General features: G+C 41.1%; 1 protein-coding gene across 1 annotated transcript in view; it reads right to left on the minus strand.

Moving 5' to 3' along the window:
* Positions 1 to 17: 17 nt before the first annotated feature.
* ZCCHC24 (zinc finger CCHC-type containing 24) overlaps positions 18 to 18,596 on the minus strand; it is a 159,416-nt gene continuing 140,837 nt past the window's right edge. The window contains exon 4 of the mRNA XM_043983317.1: positions 18 to 259. Within this exon, the coding sequence (XP_043839252.1) occupies positions 209 to 259 (51 nt within the window). The 3' untranslated portion in view covers positions 18 to 208. The remainder of the gene's footprint in view (positions 260 to 18,596) is intronic.

Raw genomic sequence — 18,596 nt, forward strand, 5'->3', positions numbered from 1 at the left:
ATTAAGTTTCCCAGAAATTATGTTTTTCAAACCTTTTTAATCATCACATGACAGAGTCAGAATTTGAATCCTTGTCCTGGCTCAAAATTCAGGACCCTTTCCACTCTTCCACATGTTCTTCCTCCTCCAGCTGGGACTCTGGGAGGGCGGTGAGTGGGAGGAAAGCCCAGGAGGGGGTGGAGTTGATATTCAATCCTGGCCAGAAAATTCACTCCAGTCCTCTGTGTGTTCCCACTGAACATCCTTTCTTTCCAAGAAGCTGCGAGCAAGGAAGGGAGCCATTAGTCTCTCAGCCTGATGTTGGCTGCCTGACTTGTCCAGGTGTGTGACTTGACTGCCCACATTTTGGGGGTGGGGGGGTGGTGGCTGACTGGGAAGAACGGAACTCAGCTTGAGTGAAATCATTCCTCTACAGAGATAGGCAAGAAAAAGAGGGGAGGGGGCAGGGTACAGAGGCCAAGGATCTGACCTTTAGTGGCCCCAAGTACAAACTGTTCCCCATTCTGGCCAGAACATTTGGTCAGATTAGTCAAATCTGTTCTCAGAGCAACTTGAGGCCCCCTCCAGTGAATCCCTCCCTCACTTCCCCACAACTTCTCCCTAAGGCTGATTCTGAGTAGTTAGGAAGTGTGCTAAAAATTCATCCTGACCACCCTTTCTTTACCCCTATCCCACCCCTCGAACCCTTCATGTCCTCAGGGTTTTTTTCATTAACTAGAATATGAGGAGACAAATAATGAACTGGGGATCAGGAGACCTGGTTCCTAGTTTCAGCTTTAACATTAACATTTTATATGACTGGGAAAATCACTTGAACTCTCTGGAACTCAGGAACTCAGGAAGGAATTCCGGAACTTAGAAAGGAAGGAACTCAGGAAGGAACTCAGGAACTCAGGAACTCAGGAAGGAAAAATTTACTAAGTATCTACTATGTACGAGGCATTATGTCTGCTGGATTTGGGGGGAAGCATCTATAAGCAACAGTACTAGAAAAACATCCTTATATCCTCAGGGTTATATCTAAAACCCTGCTACAAATGATTTTTTCATTTGATCCTCACAACAACCCTGGGAGGTAGCTATTATTATTATCACTATTTTAAAGTTGAGGAAACTGGGGTGAAGAGAGGTTAAATGACTGGTCCAGGGTCACACAGCTGTTAAGTTTCTGAAGCCAGAAGTGAACTGAAGTCTTCCTGACTCCAGGCCTAGTGCTGTATCCAGGGGGGACATCTAAATGCCTCAGTGTTCTCCTGTCATATAAGTACCAGATCATATGTCAGATCAACACTTTTCAGATGAACACTTTCAGATTTGAAATTTGTAGATAGAACTCATAAATGTTATTCTGAAGGAAATAAAGGGAGGGCAGGCAAATGTTGGATAACATTTGGCATATATACATATACATATATATATATATATATATATATATATATTTTTTTTTTAGGGCAATGAAGGTTAAGTGACTTGCCCAGGGTCACACAGCTAGTAAATGTCAAATGTCTGAGGCCGGATTTGAACTCAGGTCTCCTGAATCCAGGGCTGGTACTTTATCTACATTTGACATATTTTAAAAAATATTTGTAATACCAGCTCTGGGGTTACTTTCCATCTTCTTGACTTCCACTCAAACTGGTATGTTTGGCTCTCTAGGGTCACCTAGCTACTGTTCCCCCTCAGGGTTTTAGATATAACCCCGAGGATATAAGAATGTTTTTCTAGTACTATTGCTTATAGATGCTTCCCCCCAATCCAGTATACTCCCTATCAATTATTAATTAGCCAGCCAAAGTTAGCTAGCCTTTAGAAAGGGGGTATTTACTAGGTATTTAAAATGATAGTCATTGAAGAAATATTTCCCACCCCCACCCTAGACCAAGGGCATACTCTCGCCTTGTACACACAAGATCTCTGGGGGAGAGCAGACTCAATCTTAGAGTCCACACATGGTAAAGGGACCATTTACAGCTCTTGGTTTCTGCAAATCTCTTTCTCCCTTCATGTAGTATTTATTTTATATTATTTATTTATTTATTAATTCATTTATTTTTTATTTGTTTTTGGTGGGGCAATGAGGGTTAAGTGACTTGCCCAGGGTCACACAGCTAGTGAGTGTCAAGTGTCTGATGCTGGATTTGAACTCAGGTCCTCCTGAATCCAGGGCTGGTGCTCTATCCACTGCACCACCTAGTTGCTCCCTTCTCATGTAGTATTTATGCAAGGTTTTAATAGTGGAAAACTCCTCTGGGTCCCTGCAGCACAGGACATTCAAAAGATAGCTGACACAATAAAAAAATTCAACTGAAGGTTTAGACAATATCTCACCCAGATCACACCAAAGTCCTTTGGATCCCTGAAACAACTTCAGATTTCTCCAGGTATCCCTGTGATACATAGGGAATTCCAGCTAGATGTCAGAACTCCTCTCTCACTAGAAAAACTAGACTAAACTAAGTAGGAAAAATATACAGAAAAGCCCCAGTGAAGTGTGGAACTCCCCCAAATTGATTAAGCATTTAGGGCTGGTTGCTTAAGGTTTTTAGGCAAACCACATCCTATGGACCTGCAGTCTAGAAGGCTTTCAGAGATGATGTTTGGACTTGCATGAGAAAATATGTCAAGTAGTCTAAGATTACTAAAAAGAAAAAAAAGAACATTTATGATTTACCATCCTGTGCTATAGGCACAATGGTCACACCAGTATTTTAGGATGCACAAGTCCATACTTTTAGCCTCCATACAAATAAGAGTATAGTAATACCATAGATATTAGTACTTGAAAGAAATTGTTCTGATTTGTAAGGAAACTCACGAGCAAACAGACTCTTCAATTACAGTCTAACGCAAAAGAACAAATGCTAATTTTTCTCTTACTGGATCTCTGAAATGAGGGTATCAGATGAATAGAGTCCTGAATGGAGAATCTCACCAGTGTGTTCCCCAAAATGTGAAGGATCCAAATTTAATCCAAGATGAAGCCTCTATATGTAACACCAGTGATTGTGGGTGAGAGTGTGAAGAGTACAACTGGTCAGTTAGTATTACTCATAAGTGCCCTACCCCAGCATCACTTTGTCTCTAATATTTAACCAACACAGCTTGTTATAATAATTAGCTCTTCTTTTTTTAGTCTAGACACAATTCAATGCCCTTTTTGGTCTACTTTATCTCCTGCTCCATAGCTTTTTTTTTTTTTTTTTTGCGGGGCAATGGGGGTTAAGTGACTTGCCCAGGTTCACACAGCTATTAAGTGTCGTGTGTCCGAGGCCAGATTTGAACTCAGGTACTCCTGAATCCAGGGCCGGTGCTTTATCCACTGTGCCACCTAGCTGCCCCCGTAGCTTTTTTTTTTATGGGGCAAGGAGGGTTAAGTGACTTGCCCAGGGTCACACAGCTAGTAAGTGTCCTCTAAATGAAGGGTTAGGTTGTGCATGCAGCTTCTTTCAAATGGATCTCACAAATCACTTGGTTTTGCATCTCTCTAATGAACTTTCATATTATTTTGTATGGTAATGTTCTCTTTATCTATTATATTTACCTTTTGTCTTTTAAAAAAATCTGTCATATTTCCTAATCAAATTATAAGCTCCTTGGGGGCAGGGGCCTTGTCTTGTGTACATTTTTGTCTCCCCTAGGACCTAGTACCATGCATTGCAAAAGTAGCTACTTAGTAAAAATTGAGTTCCAACCAAGATTCTAGTAGAATGTAAGTCCCTTGAGGGAAGACACCATTTCATTTTTACCTTTGTATCTTCAGAGCCTAGCATAGGAGCCCTGCACAGAGATGTCTAATAAGTGCTTGTTAAATTGAATGAATTGAATTGACTAAGAAAAGAAGCATTTAGGTGCCACAGTTGTTAGAGTCCTGTACTTAACCTAAGGAAGACCTGAGCTCAAATCTGACCTCAGATGCTCGCTGTGGCAAAATCATTTAATCTCTCTCAACCTCAGTGTCTTCATCTATAAAATGGTGATAATAATAACTATTTTTGTAAGAGCCACACAGCAACCTCACAGGGTTGTAGTGGGGATTAAACTTGATATTCTAGGCAAAGTGCTTCACACACCTTAAAGTCCTAGGTAGATGTTAGATATTTTTTCATAACTGCATCTCAGGAAGTAGAGAAGAGGGAACCAGGAGTGGTGAGTTACCCCTTTGCCACATGTTCTCTGTGGTAACAAATTATTTGTGGTAAAGATTAATATTCCCGTTTTTAGCTAAGTCATTTAGGAGGGGCCACACCTGCCCCACCTCGGGGTTACGAAGGCATCTTTTTGAAGGACCTCCCCTTTTGGGGGAGGGGAGATTGAATGCTCCCGGAAGGGAGGCAGGCTACTTCTGGTATGCGAGCTGGCTCTCAGTCTTTCGATTGGGGCTCTTGAGTTGGCAGCATGAGAGCAACTTTAGACTGATTGGTCAGACTTAGTTGGAAATATTCCTTTGAACTAGCTTAATTGGGAGTGGTCTGGGATTGCATAGGCTAAGTTTAGAGTTAAGAATATCTATCTGTATTCCTATTTTTCCTATTTCCTTATCTTTGATTTTTTATTATTTTCACCTTTGTTGTTTAATTAATTCCCAAGTAATAAAATCGGATCCTTTTGTGAACTAAAGCTTAGAGGCTCCTTTCTTATTGGCCTGGGAGAAATATCTAAAAAAGGGCTGTTCAGAGGGGAGGGTTAAAACTTAAAGGTCCCTTATATTTCTGGGACCCCAGTATTAAGGAGAGTCACCCAAATAACACTCAGTATATCAACTTTTGGCCCTCACATCTCTAAGCTTAAAACCATTTCCCCCTGGCTTGATGGAAAAGTATGTCATGGGGGGATTTGTATCAACTATTATCTTAGTAAAACATCCCTTCCTAAAAGCTAACTGGGAAGGGGCAGCTAGATGGCGCAGTGGTTAAAGCACCGGCCCTGGATTCAGGAGTACCTGAGTTCAAATCCGGCCTCAGACACTTGACACTTACTAGCTGTGTGACCCTGGGCAAGTCACTTAACCCCAATTGCCTCACTAAAAAAAAAAAAAAAGCTAACTGGGTGACTAATATCAATTGACAACATGACCATTGTGGGGGCTAATAAACCATAGAATTAGAAAATAAACCCCTACCTCTCAAGGCTACCCCCAGACCCTTAATGGGGAGTAATAGCCTTGCTCCTGGGACACGACTAACTCGGGGTGAATAGCAGTTTGTATAGCTAGTACAAAGCATGATACAAGAAGAGAGGGCTATGAGCATCGCTATTTTGGCGTAACAAGAATGGCATGCAAATAAAATGCTAATGAACAACATGGCCACCATATTGGATAAAAGACCTGTGGATTGTTGCTGAACATGTAGGAGAAGGGCTAGCATCAGTGGGAGGGAATCCCTACCACTGGTCCTTGCCTGGGCTCCTAGGGACCCTGGAGCCATTGGCTGCGCATGAGTTTCCAAAATCAAAGAATGTCAAATAGCCTCAATTCAGGCCCATTTCATGTCTTTGGAGAAAGATGTGAATCTTAAAATTTCATTGGGTCTCCAAAGAAGCTTCCCTATGATCTTCAGTGTCCATTTTAACAGAATGTGGGAATTTTTTCGAAAAGTCCTTAGGGTCTTGTCCAGAGCTTTGATTCAGCAGGAGGAACTCCGACTTTATCTGCAAAGCATTGTGAGACTGGATGGTGGGGGTAGAGGTGTGGCAAAGAGGGAGAGAGGTTAAGGGAGAGGAAGGAAAAACTTCCCAGTGGTCCTAGAGCTTTGGAAAGCTCTTCAGGGGGCGGCTAGGTGGCTCAGTAGATAAAGCACCAGCCTTGGATTCAGGAGTACATGAGTTCAAATCTGGTCTCAGATACTTGACACTTACTAGCTGTGTGACCCTGGGCAAGTCACTTAACCTTCATTGCCCCACCAAAAAAATAAAAAAACAAAAAAAAAAGAAAAGAAAAAGAAAGCCCTTCATCCTCAACTTCCCTGTTTGGATCTGCTCTTCCCTCCCACTCCCCTATCAGGATCTCTCTCCATCACCACCCAAGGGTGCTGGTTATCATGGGGAACCTTTTCCTCTGTCTGTTTCCTATTCTGCCACAGTCTCATCAGGTCCTTTCTTCTAGGGGTCCTTCTGTCTCTTTTATCCCACTCTCAACTGCTCCATCTGATCTGCTTACCTTGGGAGCTAAAAAAGCTAAGGTCAACCCAGAGAAGAGGGCACTGACCTTCATTCCCACTCAAGAGGGCAAGAAACTCCTTCCCTTCTGCAGAGAGCCCCTTAGAGGAGTTCCCTTTCTGTCTTTCTCCTTGGCTCCCCTCCCATCACGCAGAAGATTTTCTAACCAGGATCTCTCCCCCAACCCTCTCCCCTTTCCAGAGAGGACAGTTATCTCCCCAAAGGGCTTCTCTCCAGACTGTCGTCTCCAAGTGTGGTTAAGTTCAACAGGAAATACAGCCTGCTCGGAAGAATTATTGGTTTCCATTGCTCCTGGAGATGTCAAAAGACATTAATTGTTTTATTTTGCTTCCCACTAATAATACTAGTAATGATAGTAACACACACAGCCTTGGGAATAGAGAGCTCCAGGTTTGAAGAGAAGCAGAGGAGAAAGAAATTGCTTAGGGAGCTGGAGATCTGGCTTCTCTTTTTTTCATCCCTGCTGTCCTCACTGTGTGACCTTCACAAGTCTGTTCATTTGTCTCAGTCCCAGTTTTCTTTTTCTTTTTTCTTTTTCTTCCTTCCTTCTTTCCTTCCTATCTATCTATCTATCTATCTATCTATCTATCTATCTATCTTTCTTTTTTCTTCTTTTTCTTTTTGCTCTGGCTACTTTATTTATTTGAAAGATCAGATTTATTGATGCCTTTTGATTTTATGTCACAGTCTTTTCTGGAACTCTCTTCTCCCTCTCCCTGAGCCATAGCTTTCTCTTCTGTGAGATCATCTACCGATGATTCTGCTTTCTTATGGAAATGGAAAGGTGTAGGTAAGGTGGCCACTGGGAGTGGAAGAAAAGAAGAAACAGGAAATCCTTGCCGGTTGCTCAGGAAAATTCAGCACACATGTCTGAACGTATGCCCCTGGTATATTTCAGGTGAAATGATTTATTTCACTTGTAATTCCATGCCCATCTCTCCCCTCCCCCAGGTTTGAAGCATGTTGTGGGTATGAGTCAACATGTATATAAAGGCCCATATAGCCAAAAAGCCCCAACCAATGTGATTCTATTACCAATCAACAGAAGATATTTTGTTTCTTGTGAGGGAGAATTTTTATACTTTATTTTTTTCAATTACAGGTAAAAATAATTCTTAGTATTCTTTTATTTAGGAAGTTTTTTGGGGGTGGGGCTGGGGCAATGAGGGTTAAGTGACTTTCTCAGGATCACACAGCTAGTAAGTGTCAAGTGTCTGAGGTCAGATTTGAACTCAGGTCCTCCTGAATCCAGGGCCAGTGCTTTATCCACTATGCCACCTAGCTGCCTCCAAAGTATTCTTAAAAATTTTTTTTTGAATTTCAAATTCTCTCCTTCCCTACCTCCTTTCCCCTATCCTTGAGAAGGTAAGCAATTTGATATAGAGCATACACATGCAATGATGAAAAATATATTTCCATATTAGCCACGTTGTAAAAGAAGACCAAAACCAAACAAACAAGAAAAATAATTTAAAAGTATGCTTTGATCTGAATTCAGACTCTATCAATCCTTTCTCTGGAGGTAGCATTTTTCATTAAGTGTCGTTCAGAATTGTCTTGGATCATTGTATTGCTGAGAACAGTGAATCTCATTGTACAATATTGTTGTTACTGTGTACAATGTTCTCTTGGTTCTGCTCATTTCACTTTGCATCAGTTCATGTAAGTCTTTCCAGGTTTTTCTGATAGCATCCTGCCCATCATTTCTTATGGCACAGTATTATTCCATCACAGTCATAGCCCTTTGAACATAGTTCCAAATTATTCTCCAGAATGGTTGGATCAGTTCACAACTCCACCAACAATGCATCAGTAAAGACACATTATTTCAAAGTTAAAGACATTTAATTAGGGGCAGCTAGGTGGTGCAGTGAAGTTGAAGTGATTGTGAATGGCTTAACTGTTCTCAGCAATACAAGGTAGCAAGTCATTATGTACCCTTTCAAAACATCCTAGGATCTACAATCATATTTAAAAAATGCTCTAGATTACTACTGATCAGAGAAATGCAAATTAAAACAACTCTGAGGTATCACTTCACACCTATCAGAGTGGCAAATATAACAAAAAAAGAAAATATTGGATGTCGGAAGGGATTAGGAAAACTGGGATGCTAATCCCAGTTCTGCTCAATTCACTTTTCATCAGTTCATACAGGTCTTCCCTGGTTTTTCTGAAATCATCCCCTTCATAATTTCTTACTATGCAATAGTATTCCATATTATGATACATTCAGCTATTGCCCAATTGATGGGCACCCCTGCAGTTTCTAATTCTTTCCTATTACAAAAAGAGCTACTATAAATATTTTTGTATATATGTGTCCTTTTCCTTTTCCTTTGGGGACTTGGTAGTGGTACTGCTAAGTCAAAGGGAACGCACATTTTTGTTTTTTGTTGTTGTTGTTTTTGTTTTTGCCGGGCAATGAGGGTTAAGTGACTTGCCCAGGTTCACACAGCTAGTGTCAAGTGTCTGAGGTCAGATTTGAACTCAGGTCCTCCCGAATCCAGGGTTGGTGCTTTATTCACTGAGCCACCTAGCTGCCCCCGTATGCACATTTTAATAGCTTTTTGGGCATAGTTCCAAATTATTGTCCAGAATGGTTGAACTAGTTCACAGCTTTAACAGTACATTAGTGCACCTCCCCTCTCCCCCCTACCCCTTCCTCTCCAGCATTTGTTGTTTCTCTTTTCTGTCATCTTAGCCAATCTGATGGATGTGAGTCTGCACCTCAGAGTTGTTTTAATGTGCAGTTCTCAAATTATTAGCAATTTAGAGCATTTTTTCACATGCCTGTTGTTAGCTTTAATTTCTTCCTCTGCAGACTGCCTATTCATATACATTGAACGTTTATCACTTGGGGAAGATGCTTTTCCAACCTCTAGTTGTTCTCGGTTGCTGTGAAAGTTTCTATGGAGTAAGACCAACAAGGCCAAGTAAAGCTGGTTCTGGTTTGTGCTCCTGCCAGTATCATAATGACATCTCTTTACATAAGCCTGTGTTAAATGCTACATATTCTATAAACAAAAGGAAAATGATTTGTATACAATTCAAATACATATGTGTGATTAGAAACTTGCCTTTAAAATGCAAACATTAGCATTGCTTCTCTGTGATATAATTTCCTGTTAAACATAGAATCATATATTTAGAACAGAAAGGACCTTATATACTCATCTAGACTAACTTCCGCATCTCATCTCTCTTTTTCTTTCCATTCCTTCCTTCCTTTCTCTTTTCTCTCTCCTTTTCTCCCTCCCTTCCTCTTTTCTTCTCTCTCTCCCTCCTTCTCTCCTCCCCCTCCATCACTTTTCTTTCTTCCTTCCTCTTTTTTTTATCTTCTATGAACTTATTGCTTATTTGATTGTGAACTCTTCCCCTGTCTATAGATAATACTTCTTCCTTGTTCCTTTCATTTGCTTAGGATGCCACCTTTCATGTCTAATTCTATTTGAAATTTATCTTGGGATATGATGTGAGATGCTGGCCTCTACCTAATTTCTGTCACATTGTTTTCCAGTTATCCCAGCAGTTTTTATCCAATAGTAATTAGGGGTCTTTTAGTTTACAGATTGTTCCACCATGTTTGTCTGCCTCTGTGTGCTATGTTTGTTGTTTAGTTGTTTTTCAGTCCTGTCTGACTCTTTGTGATTCCATTTCATGACAAAGATACCGAAGTGGGTTGCCATTTCCTTCTCCATCCCATTTTACAGATGAGGAACTGAGGCAAACAGGGTTAAATGACTTGCCCAGGATCACACAGCTAGTAAGTGTCTGAGTCTAGACTTGAATTCATGAAGATGAGTCTTCCTGACTTCAGACCCCGAACTCTATCCAAAGCACCACCTAGCTGCTTGTGTGCTATTTACCGAATCTATTATACTGACCAACCTCTTTATTTTGGAAGCAGCATCTCATAATTTCTAATAATTCCTGCTTTGTAGTTTAGTTTGAGATCTGGTACTGATGCACCTCTTTCCTTCCCACTTTTTTCTAACCCTTTCCATTTTGCAGAAAGTGACTTGCCCATAGGTAGCAAGTAAAAGAACATTAAAAAAAATTTGTCCCAGACTGCTTTCACATCTATATGAACAACCACATGTGCATATGGTATAGTGAGGTAGGCATTCTTTTTTTGTTGTTTGTTTTTTAGTGAGGCAATTGGGGTTAAGTGACTTGCCCAGGGTCACACAGCTAGTAAGTGTTAAGTGTCTGAGGCCAGATTTGAACTCAGGTACTCCTGACTCCAGGGCCGGTGCTCTATCCACTGCACCACCTAGCTGCCCCTAGGCATTCTTATATGGTGGAAAGGTCCTTGGGCTGAGAATCCAGAGGCCTTAGTTCAAATCCCATCGAGGCCACTAGCCTGTTGTGTGACCCTGGGTGGGTCATTTTATGTCTTGGGGCCTCTGTTTCTTCATCTGTAAAATGAGGAGATTGGATTATATTCCTTCCATACAATTTTGTGATTCTGGGAGGCCTAGAGAACCTGCTGTTCATCTCTGGTGTTAAGATCATGGCTTTATTTGTAGCCATTGCCACCTATGCCATCTGTATCTTGCCACTTGTGTGGAACATACCACAAGAGAACATGATATCCTTTTAGCTAAGTGGCTATAAGGCGGTATGTGTGATCAATCCAGATGTTTCTACACCTGGTGACTGACTCTCTCCATCTCTTGTGGGCTGTGTCTATTCTTATCATGTGAGGGGGTGGGCTGTGATTGGGAGAGTCCCAGATCAATGTGATCATCCATCAGCTCCCAGTCACCTTCATGAGATCACAGGGTATGGCTATTTGTTGGAAGGGTACTCGCCCTATAGGTAGACTTTCATCTCAGCTCCTTGCTGAAAAGACACAAGGAATTCCTTGGACTGGTCCTCAGTGCCTGGGGCTGTCTCCAAGATGATCGATTGGCCACCAAGAGTCAGTGGGGGTGGGGATTCCTATAGAAAGAACCAATTCCCCTCCATGGCCTATAAAAGGGACCTATGAAACAGCTCCTGCCATTTCCCCCTATAATTTCCTCCCCTTGGTTTCTAGACCAGAGTACAGTGGGAATGGACCCAGGTCGGGGTTGGTGGGTGGTGGCGGAGGGGGTTTGGAGAGGATATTTCTCCTTCCCTGACTCTACCAGGAGCAGAAAATGGCAACTAGGAAGACAAGCCCATAGAGAGCTGAGAGGGAAGCCCCGAGATCTCTAGCTCTAGGCTGACTGCTTCTGTCCTCCTCTTTTATTTGTTCAGAGTCTGTGCGTGTTTGTGAATCCTCAATAGACTGAGAGTTTGGGCACAAGCATCCTGGAGGGAGAAGAAGCTATTCAACAGAGGGGACAAGAGATCTGAACTTTGCCAACTCTGCGGTCATCATGAGTTACTCACACAGTGCAAATCTGGTGTGAATAATAAGGATAAAAATAATAACTAGCATCGATATAGCTATTTATATTGCAAAGTGCTTTATGTGTTATCACTTGATTCCCACAACAACTCTGTGAGGGAGGTACTATCATTATCCCCATTTTCCAGATAAGGAAACTGAGGTTAAGTGACTTGCCCAGGGTCACAGAGGTAGCAAGCAATTGAAGCTAGAATTGAATGGAGTCTTCATAAGTCTAATGCTCTATCCATTTTCCACCTTTTTGTCTCTATGAAGGGAAATTGTTTCTTTGGCAACCTCTTCAAGGTGCACTCCCCTTTCTGGGAGGGTCTGATGCGTCTAAAGGTCTATATAAATGTTGGATGTTTCTGTATTTGTTCACGAGTACTTCTTAGTCCTTTTGATCTTAGGCATTTTATGTCGGTGAAATAAAGATGGTACCATACCCAATACCATTATTGTACATTGAGAGCACCTGAGGGGACCCTGTTCCCTCTTTGGGGAAAAAGGAAGCATGAGGTATACCTAAGCTTTATTCAGGAGATTTCTCTGGAGTCACATTTTTGGGGTCGGAGCAAGAGCCAAAGAGAGAAACTGACTTCTTTGGGGGTCTGAGCTCCCAGGATTGAAACTGGGCCACAGGGGAAAATGAAAATACTCATGGATGATTTTAGAATAGCTACAGCCTTTCCCCTTAAAACTGAAAAGGAGCTACATGAAGCTAGAATGACAAAAGGTTCTTATCAAACCCCCTAATGCTCTTATTTCCATTGTATATAAAGGAGTAAAAGGACAGAAAGTTTGAAATGGATACTCTTGGTGGGCTTCTGGCATAGGGGAAAGGGTGGTGGGTGGAACCCTCTGCAGCTGGCTCAGAGGCTATTTCCCCTTCATGACTGGCAATGTAGCAGGCCCTGTACACTTGGGGCAGCTGAGAAGGATTAAGGAGCTGATTGGGGAAGGGGGAACAACTGTAGAATACAGCACAGGTGGTGGCCAAATCAAGAGACTGGGGCAGACAATGAGAGGATACTGAGACAAGCTACTTAGGGCCTGTTCTGGGCCCTCCATCACCAGCCCAGAGTGGCTACAGCTGGGCCTAGGCTCTGGAGAGTAGATAAAATAATGATGATAACCCCTTTCTGCCCCTATATCCCTTAATGTTCATCAAAGGGTCCTGGAATTCTTTATCTAGGGGAGCTGAGTTGGAATCCCAGCTCAGCTAATTACTATGCATGTGGAGTTGAACAAGTCCACTTTGTGGGCCTCAGTGTCCTTATCTGTAAAGTGGACGTTGGATCACATGACCCCTCAATCTCTACCTCTATCACTTGGGGATTTTATGGTTCCTGGGGAATCCCTGAAAAAGTCTAGTGCATCCAAGGAGTGGAAGCACTAGGGCTGTTCAAGTTTGATTTTCTTGGGGATTCTTGGGGCCCAGGCTCTCTTCTTGTTTAAACCCCCTTTTTTTCTTTTTTCCCAAATTCCAGGGCCTTGGCCCATGTACCCTGAATCATGTGGATCCCCTCCAGTCAGGAATCCCCAAGAGTAGGCCTCAAGCTGCCAACTACTCTTCTGCTTCCAATAAGTCCCTTCTTTATGTTTCTCTGGGCTTTTTTTTTTCTTCTTTTAAATTATTAAATTCTAGAAGTTACTGGGGAAGAGAAAGGTTGAAAACAGCAAAGAGAGGGAGATTTTACAAAAGATAAAGAGTCTTAAAATCTATGGTCTTCCTCGAAATGCCTGTGGAATTTGTGTTGCAAGTTAATAGTCTCTTTTCATTGACCCATCTCTTGGTTGTTATTTTGGGAATCAGCTCAACCCTTCTCTTTTATTTTTTGGGAAGGTATTCATCAGTTCTTTCTCCTCATCCCTGGTAGAATAGGGATGCAACCTCCTTCCCCACTTAGACTCCTAAGAATAAAAACAACAGGGAATAAATAATTTGATATTGGATTCATTTTCATTCCTTTGCCAGCAGACATGGAAGAAATTGACAAATTGATTATCACTAAGATACAGTTAAGACCATTTCCCTTCTTCCCCTCCTCCTCCCCCTTCTATCCCAATTCAGGAATCATTAATAATTCCCTATTGCTTCTATGATGGAATATCAATATCTTCCCTCTGTTAACTATTTCCTATTTATCCTGTATATAGCTTGCTTTACATATATTTGTTTGCATGTTGCCTCCCCCATTAAGATCCTTGAGGGCAGGGCCTGTCTTTTGCTTCTTCGTATTTCTAGAACTTAGCACGGTACCTGGAACATAGTAGGTTTCTTTTTGTTGTTGTTGTTGTTGTTGTTGTTGTTGTTGAGGCAATTGGGGTTAAGTGACTTGCCCAGGGTCACACAGCTAGTAAGTGTCAAGTGTCTGAGGACGACTTTGAACTCAGGTTCTCCTGAATCCAGGGCCAGTGCTTTATCCACTGCCCCACCTAGCTGCCCCTAACTATTACTGTTAATATAGTATACTAGTATTAATACAATTGCTACTACTACTGCTAGTATCACTACTACTTATTATTACTACTACTATTACTATTACTTTCCTTCACACACACTTACCATTCCAATAAATTCCAGTAGTAATATTACTACTGTTACTACTACTATTACTACATCTACTATTAGTACTGCTGCTACTACTACTACTACTTTCTTTCACATACTTACCATTCCAATCACACTGTTCCCCACATTTTGAATTCTACAGCCTGTTTCTGTACATTTGCCCAGGTGACTCTCCATGTCTAGAACGCTTTTTTTCTTCTTACTTCCACCATTTATAATCCCTAGAATCTTCTAAAACATAACCATTCCCATCTCCTAGTTGAAAATTTTCCTGACCCTTCCCCTACTTTCCCACCCCAAGTTGTTATTTTCTTCCTCTTGAAATGATTTCATATTATTCCAGATATGCTCTGTGTTGGGGTTTTGCCTTTGTATCCCTGGTACTTAGCAGTGCCTTATATATAGGAGATACTTTAAAATGTTCATTTAATTAAATTGAATGGGATTTTGAGCTGGAAGGGACCTTAGAAATCATCTTAGTCTAATGTCCTTATTCTATAGAAAGATATCAATAAATTTTGTTGAGGTCACATAGATAATCATTTTCACAGACTGGAGATGAACATAGGTCATCAGATTCCAAGTCTTTCCACTATATTGTCCTTCTGTTGCTTTTGTTTTCTGTTGCAGGGTGGTATGCTGAGTGTATTGATTATAGCAATTACTATGAAATATCTACATTAGGGAGGGGACTCGACAATCCTTTCGTGTGATTTCCTCAAACTTAAGTGGTGATATTCTTTTTCGTTTGTTTGTTTTGCGGGGCAATGAAGGTTAAATGACTTGCCCAGGGTCATACAGCTAGTAAGTGTCAAGTGTCTGAGGCTGGATTTGAACTCAGGTCCTCCTGAATCCAGGGCTGGTGCTTTATCCACTGCGCCACCTAGCTGCTCCTAAGTGGTGATATTCTTATTTAAGTCTATGGTGCAGAAACACAACATAGCTTTGAGTCTTCAGCCATTAATATGATAGGGTTCCAGAGATGCAGAAATATTTCCATGACGGTATCTCTTTTTGTTTTTTTTTTTTCAGTTTCCTTATTTCTTTGATATCTTTTTTTTCTTCTATACATGTCTCAGAACTTGTTTTTGCCCTTCTCCCTTCCCTGACTTTCTCTTTCTTGTATTTAGTGGGAATAGTTTTGTGCTCCCAATTCTTAATTTACAAAAGCAATAATAACAGGTAATGTTTCTATAGTGCTTTTGAGTTAAAGCAGGTAGGTGGCATATTTTATATTTCTCTCTTTTGTTTAAAAAAAAAAAGCTCACTTTTAATTAAGTTCATTTTCACGTAGATGACCCTTGATTGATTTCTTTTTTCCTCTTGGTCAATTATAGCTTTTTCTACCTTTGGTCTCTAGTATAGGTAATCCCCCAAAATATGGTCTTTCCCCAAATCTTGTGTTATTCACTAACCGAATTCTTCTTCCTTCTACCAAATTCCCTTTTTATTCTCCATGTCCCCCACTCATTTGCCTTGCCATCTTGGAGATACATGATGCATCCAGGATGAAAGACTTGGCCTTGTTTCAAGGTTCAAATTCAGAGGTTCAAGCTATTCAGTAAGTGAAGAACTTCCAGAGCCCCTTTGTGAGGAATCACTTCTATATATGGTGATGGAGGAGTCTTAAAATGGCTGAGCTAATTTGTGACCTAATCAGCCAACAATCCCTACCAGTCTTCGGTATTGACTCAGGAAGGGAAGCTAGTTTGAAGACAGCTTCCAATTGGGCCAGGGTAGATGGCAGAGGGGTTGTATGGGACATTGAGGCAGGGGAAGGGTTTGACACCCTGCTCATTCCCAGGATTCTTGAAACACTCTTTGCCTTCTGGTTGTATTGTTCCCCACCTCATTCCCCACTTTTCACCAATGCCTGTAGAGGATACTCATCACCAACAATAACATTCAAGAGTCTCTCTGGGTTTTTAAAAGCATTTTTAATACAGCATGAAAAGGCTATGATTCTATAGGGAAGCTGCAATACGTAGTATCCAGGAGATAAGGCACATGCTGGAATGCCAACCTATGGACACTTCGGCTGAGAGGTCAGGGCGGACTGGGCCACCCCCTCCGTGCACCCTCTAAGCCTTTGTCCTGAGGCCTAGTTTGTCTTTTAGCTGTATACACACATATTAACAGATATAGACATGGGACAGGAACTCAATACATGAAGGCAACTGAGGCTGACAAAGGTCAGTGGGTGACAGATGGCAAGAGAGACGAAAAGCCCCTTCCCCACCTCGACAACCCCAAGACTAATCATTAGGTTAACTTTCTTAAAGCTCTAAGAACTCATAAACTACTGTGTTAGTTGTCTTTCTAGTATAAAATGTAGTGATTGTTGGATTAAATATTCATTTAGTGTAAAACTGGAGTCTAGCAGAGGGTTGGGGTAGGGCCTTCCATTTACAATGATATCCACAAGGACATCTGTTACAGAGTTAGGCCTTGTGCAATGCACCAAGGGTAGAATCATGCAAGTCCTCCAACAACGGGCATCTGAGGATCTGGATATTCTCTTCATCCATTCTCCTCCCTTGGCTGACCTCATCCTGGAGGTCAACCCATGGATTGTCCTATTCCCATTAGGAGAACAGTTAAGACCATGGTTTGTCTGGAGGGCTGGCAAATGATCATGTAAGACAAGTTTATCAAACAGAGGCCCCCACCAGATGCTCCCTTCTTCCCCAACCCCCTTATCAAAATTAAAAATTAAAAGTTTAAGGAAATGAGAGAGAGAGAGAGAGAGAGAGAGAGAGAGAGAGAGAGAGAGAGAGAGAGAACGAGAGAATAGATTATCATTATATTACAGGACAGGGTATAGGTAATCCCCAAAGTCCAGGAACTGGGCTTCTCTCTAGAAACTGGGATCTTCAGTCTGGCCATAAAGTAAATAAGAATAAAATATTCTCGGTTTTCTTCCTTGCTAACAAATCTAATTATAGCTTTCCTAAAAAGGTAATACTTCCCAAAATACACATATAAATAAACTGCATAAGCATATTAATATGTCTAAACACTTGAATAATATATTGGCTACTTAATACTGATATTTTCATCCAAGGAAAACACAAAACAACAATATGGCTTAAAGATTTGCAAGGATTCTTCTCATCAGAATTATGTACCAACTTTCATAGAATATTCTATGTAGACAATATTTCCTTCTCAATGTAGTTCGGTTGCATATTTTATACAGACAAAAAGCATTGTAAAAAAAATTGAAAAAAAAAGAGACAATTTCCCATCATAAATATTTTCTTGAAGATACACTCTGAGTTTGCAGAATATTTAAGGAAACTCTTAGCTTGGTTGTATTCAATTGGAGAACCAGGCCCTTCTGAACAGTTTGAAATTGTGAAGATGCCTCTTGAAAAACTCAACAATAAAAAAGCAAGCCATTCCTTTTTTCTTTTCTTCTTCCTTTTTTCCTTTTTTAAGGCCCTCAAATATATACAGACAAAAACTGCAAAGAGTTTCTGGAGAAGAAGATAACGAGTTCAGTATCACGAAATATTTGTAACCTTTCAGAAAATTTAACATCTACAAAGTTTTCCAAAATACACACATAGTATTAAAAAAAAACCCAAAGGATTTCTATGTCAAGTATAACTCAAGATAAATACAGATCTGCTGAGAGAACTGTAGAATACTTCATACAGGGGTAAACATTAATGATCACTCAATAGTGTCTATGAACTGCATACGATTGTCCCTTTTCAATATCTTCCTGAAACCACAATCCTTCCTCAAGTCATCCAGGACCCTTGGGGCCCCTTGAGCACTCAAACTGTGTAGCACCAGCCCTTGGACAGCAGTGGTATATATAGCTGAGAGAAAACAGATACATGCTGATATTTCATAGGAGCCAAGGGCAAAGTGGGGATAGGGAGAAGGACATAGGAGAATGTTTTGGCCAACCAATACAAATCACAAATAGATTGGCTTGATGGCAACTGTGGGCACCAACCGGGCATTTGCCACAGTCTTCCTGCTGGGAGAGCAGGTGAGTCCACCAGACGAAGTACCACTTGACCCTGGCTGCCCCTATAAACTAATTTCTCCTATCACCATCTTGGCAATGTCAGACTTCCCAATAACTAGGCTGGTGATGGAGACCAGGAAAGTTAGTTTTGGAGAGGGAATTCTGTCTCCCCTCTGCCTTACTTTATACTATAGCTTATAGGATCTATCCTACAGGGTGGGCAGATAGTAAGACAATTTTTCTGCTTGTGGTCTCCTTTGCATTTCAAGTGAAATTGAGAGGATCTGAATGGCTCGGATTTTGTTCAGGAACCATCCTATGGAGATGGGTCCTTGTGAACACTTGGGCTGAGAACACAAAGTTGGGTTCTTATGGTCCAGAAGGGCCACACTTCCCTCCACCATTATTATTAGTGTTAGTATTATTCTCATGGTTATTATAATCACAACAAACAGGAAATTTTTCCCTTTATCAGTTAG

Source organism: Dromiciops gliroides, chromosome 2, assembly GCF_019393635.1.
Source record: "Dromiciops gliroides isolate mDroGli1 chromosome 2, mDroGli1.pri, whole genome shotgun sequence".
Classification (NCBI taxonomy): domain Eukaryota; kingdom Metazoa; phylum Chordata; class Mammalia; order Microbiotheria; family Microbiotheriidae; genus Dromiciops; species Dromiciops gliroides.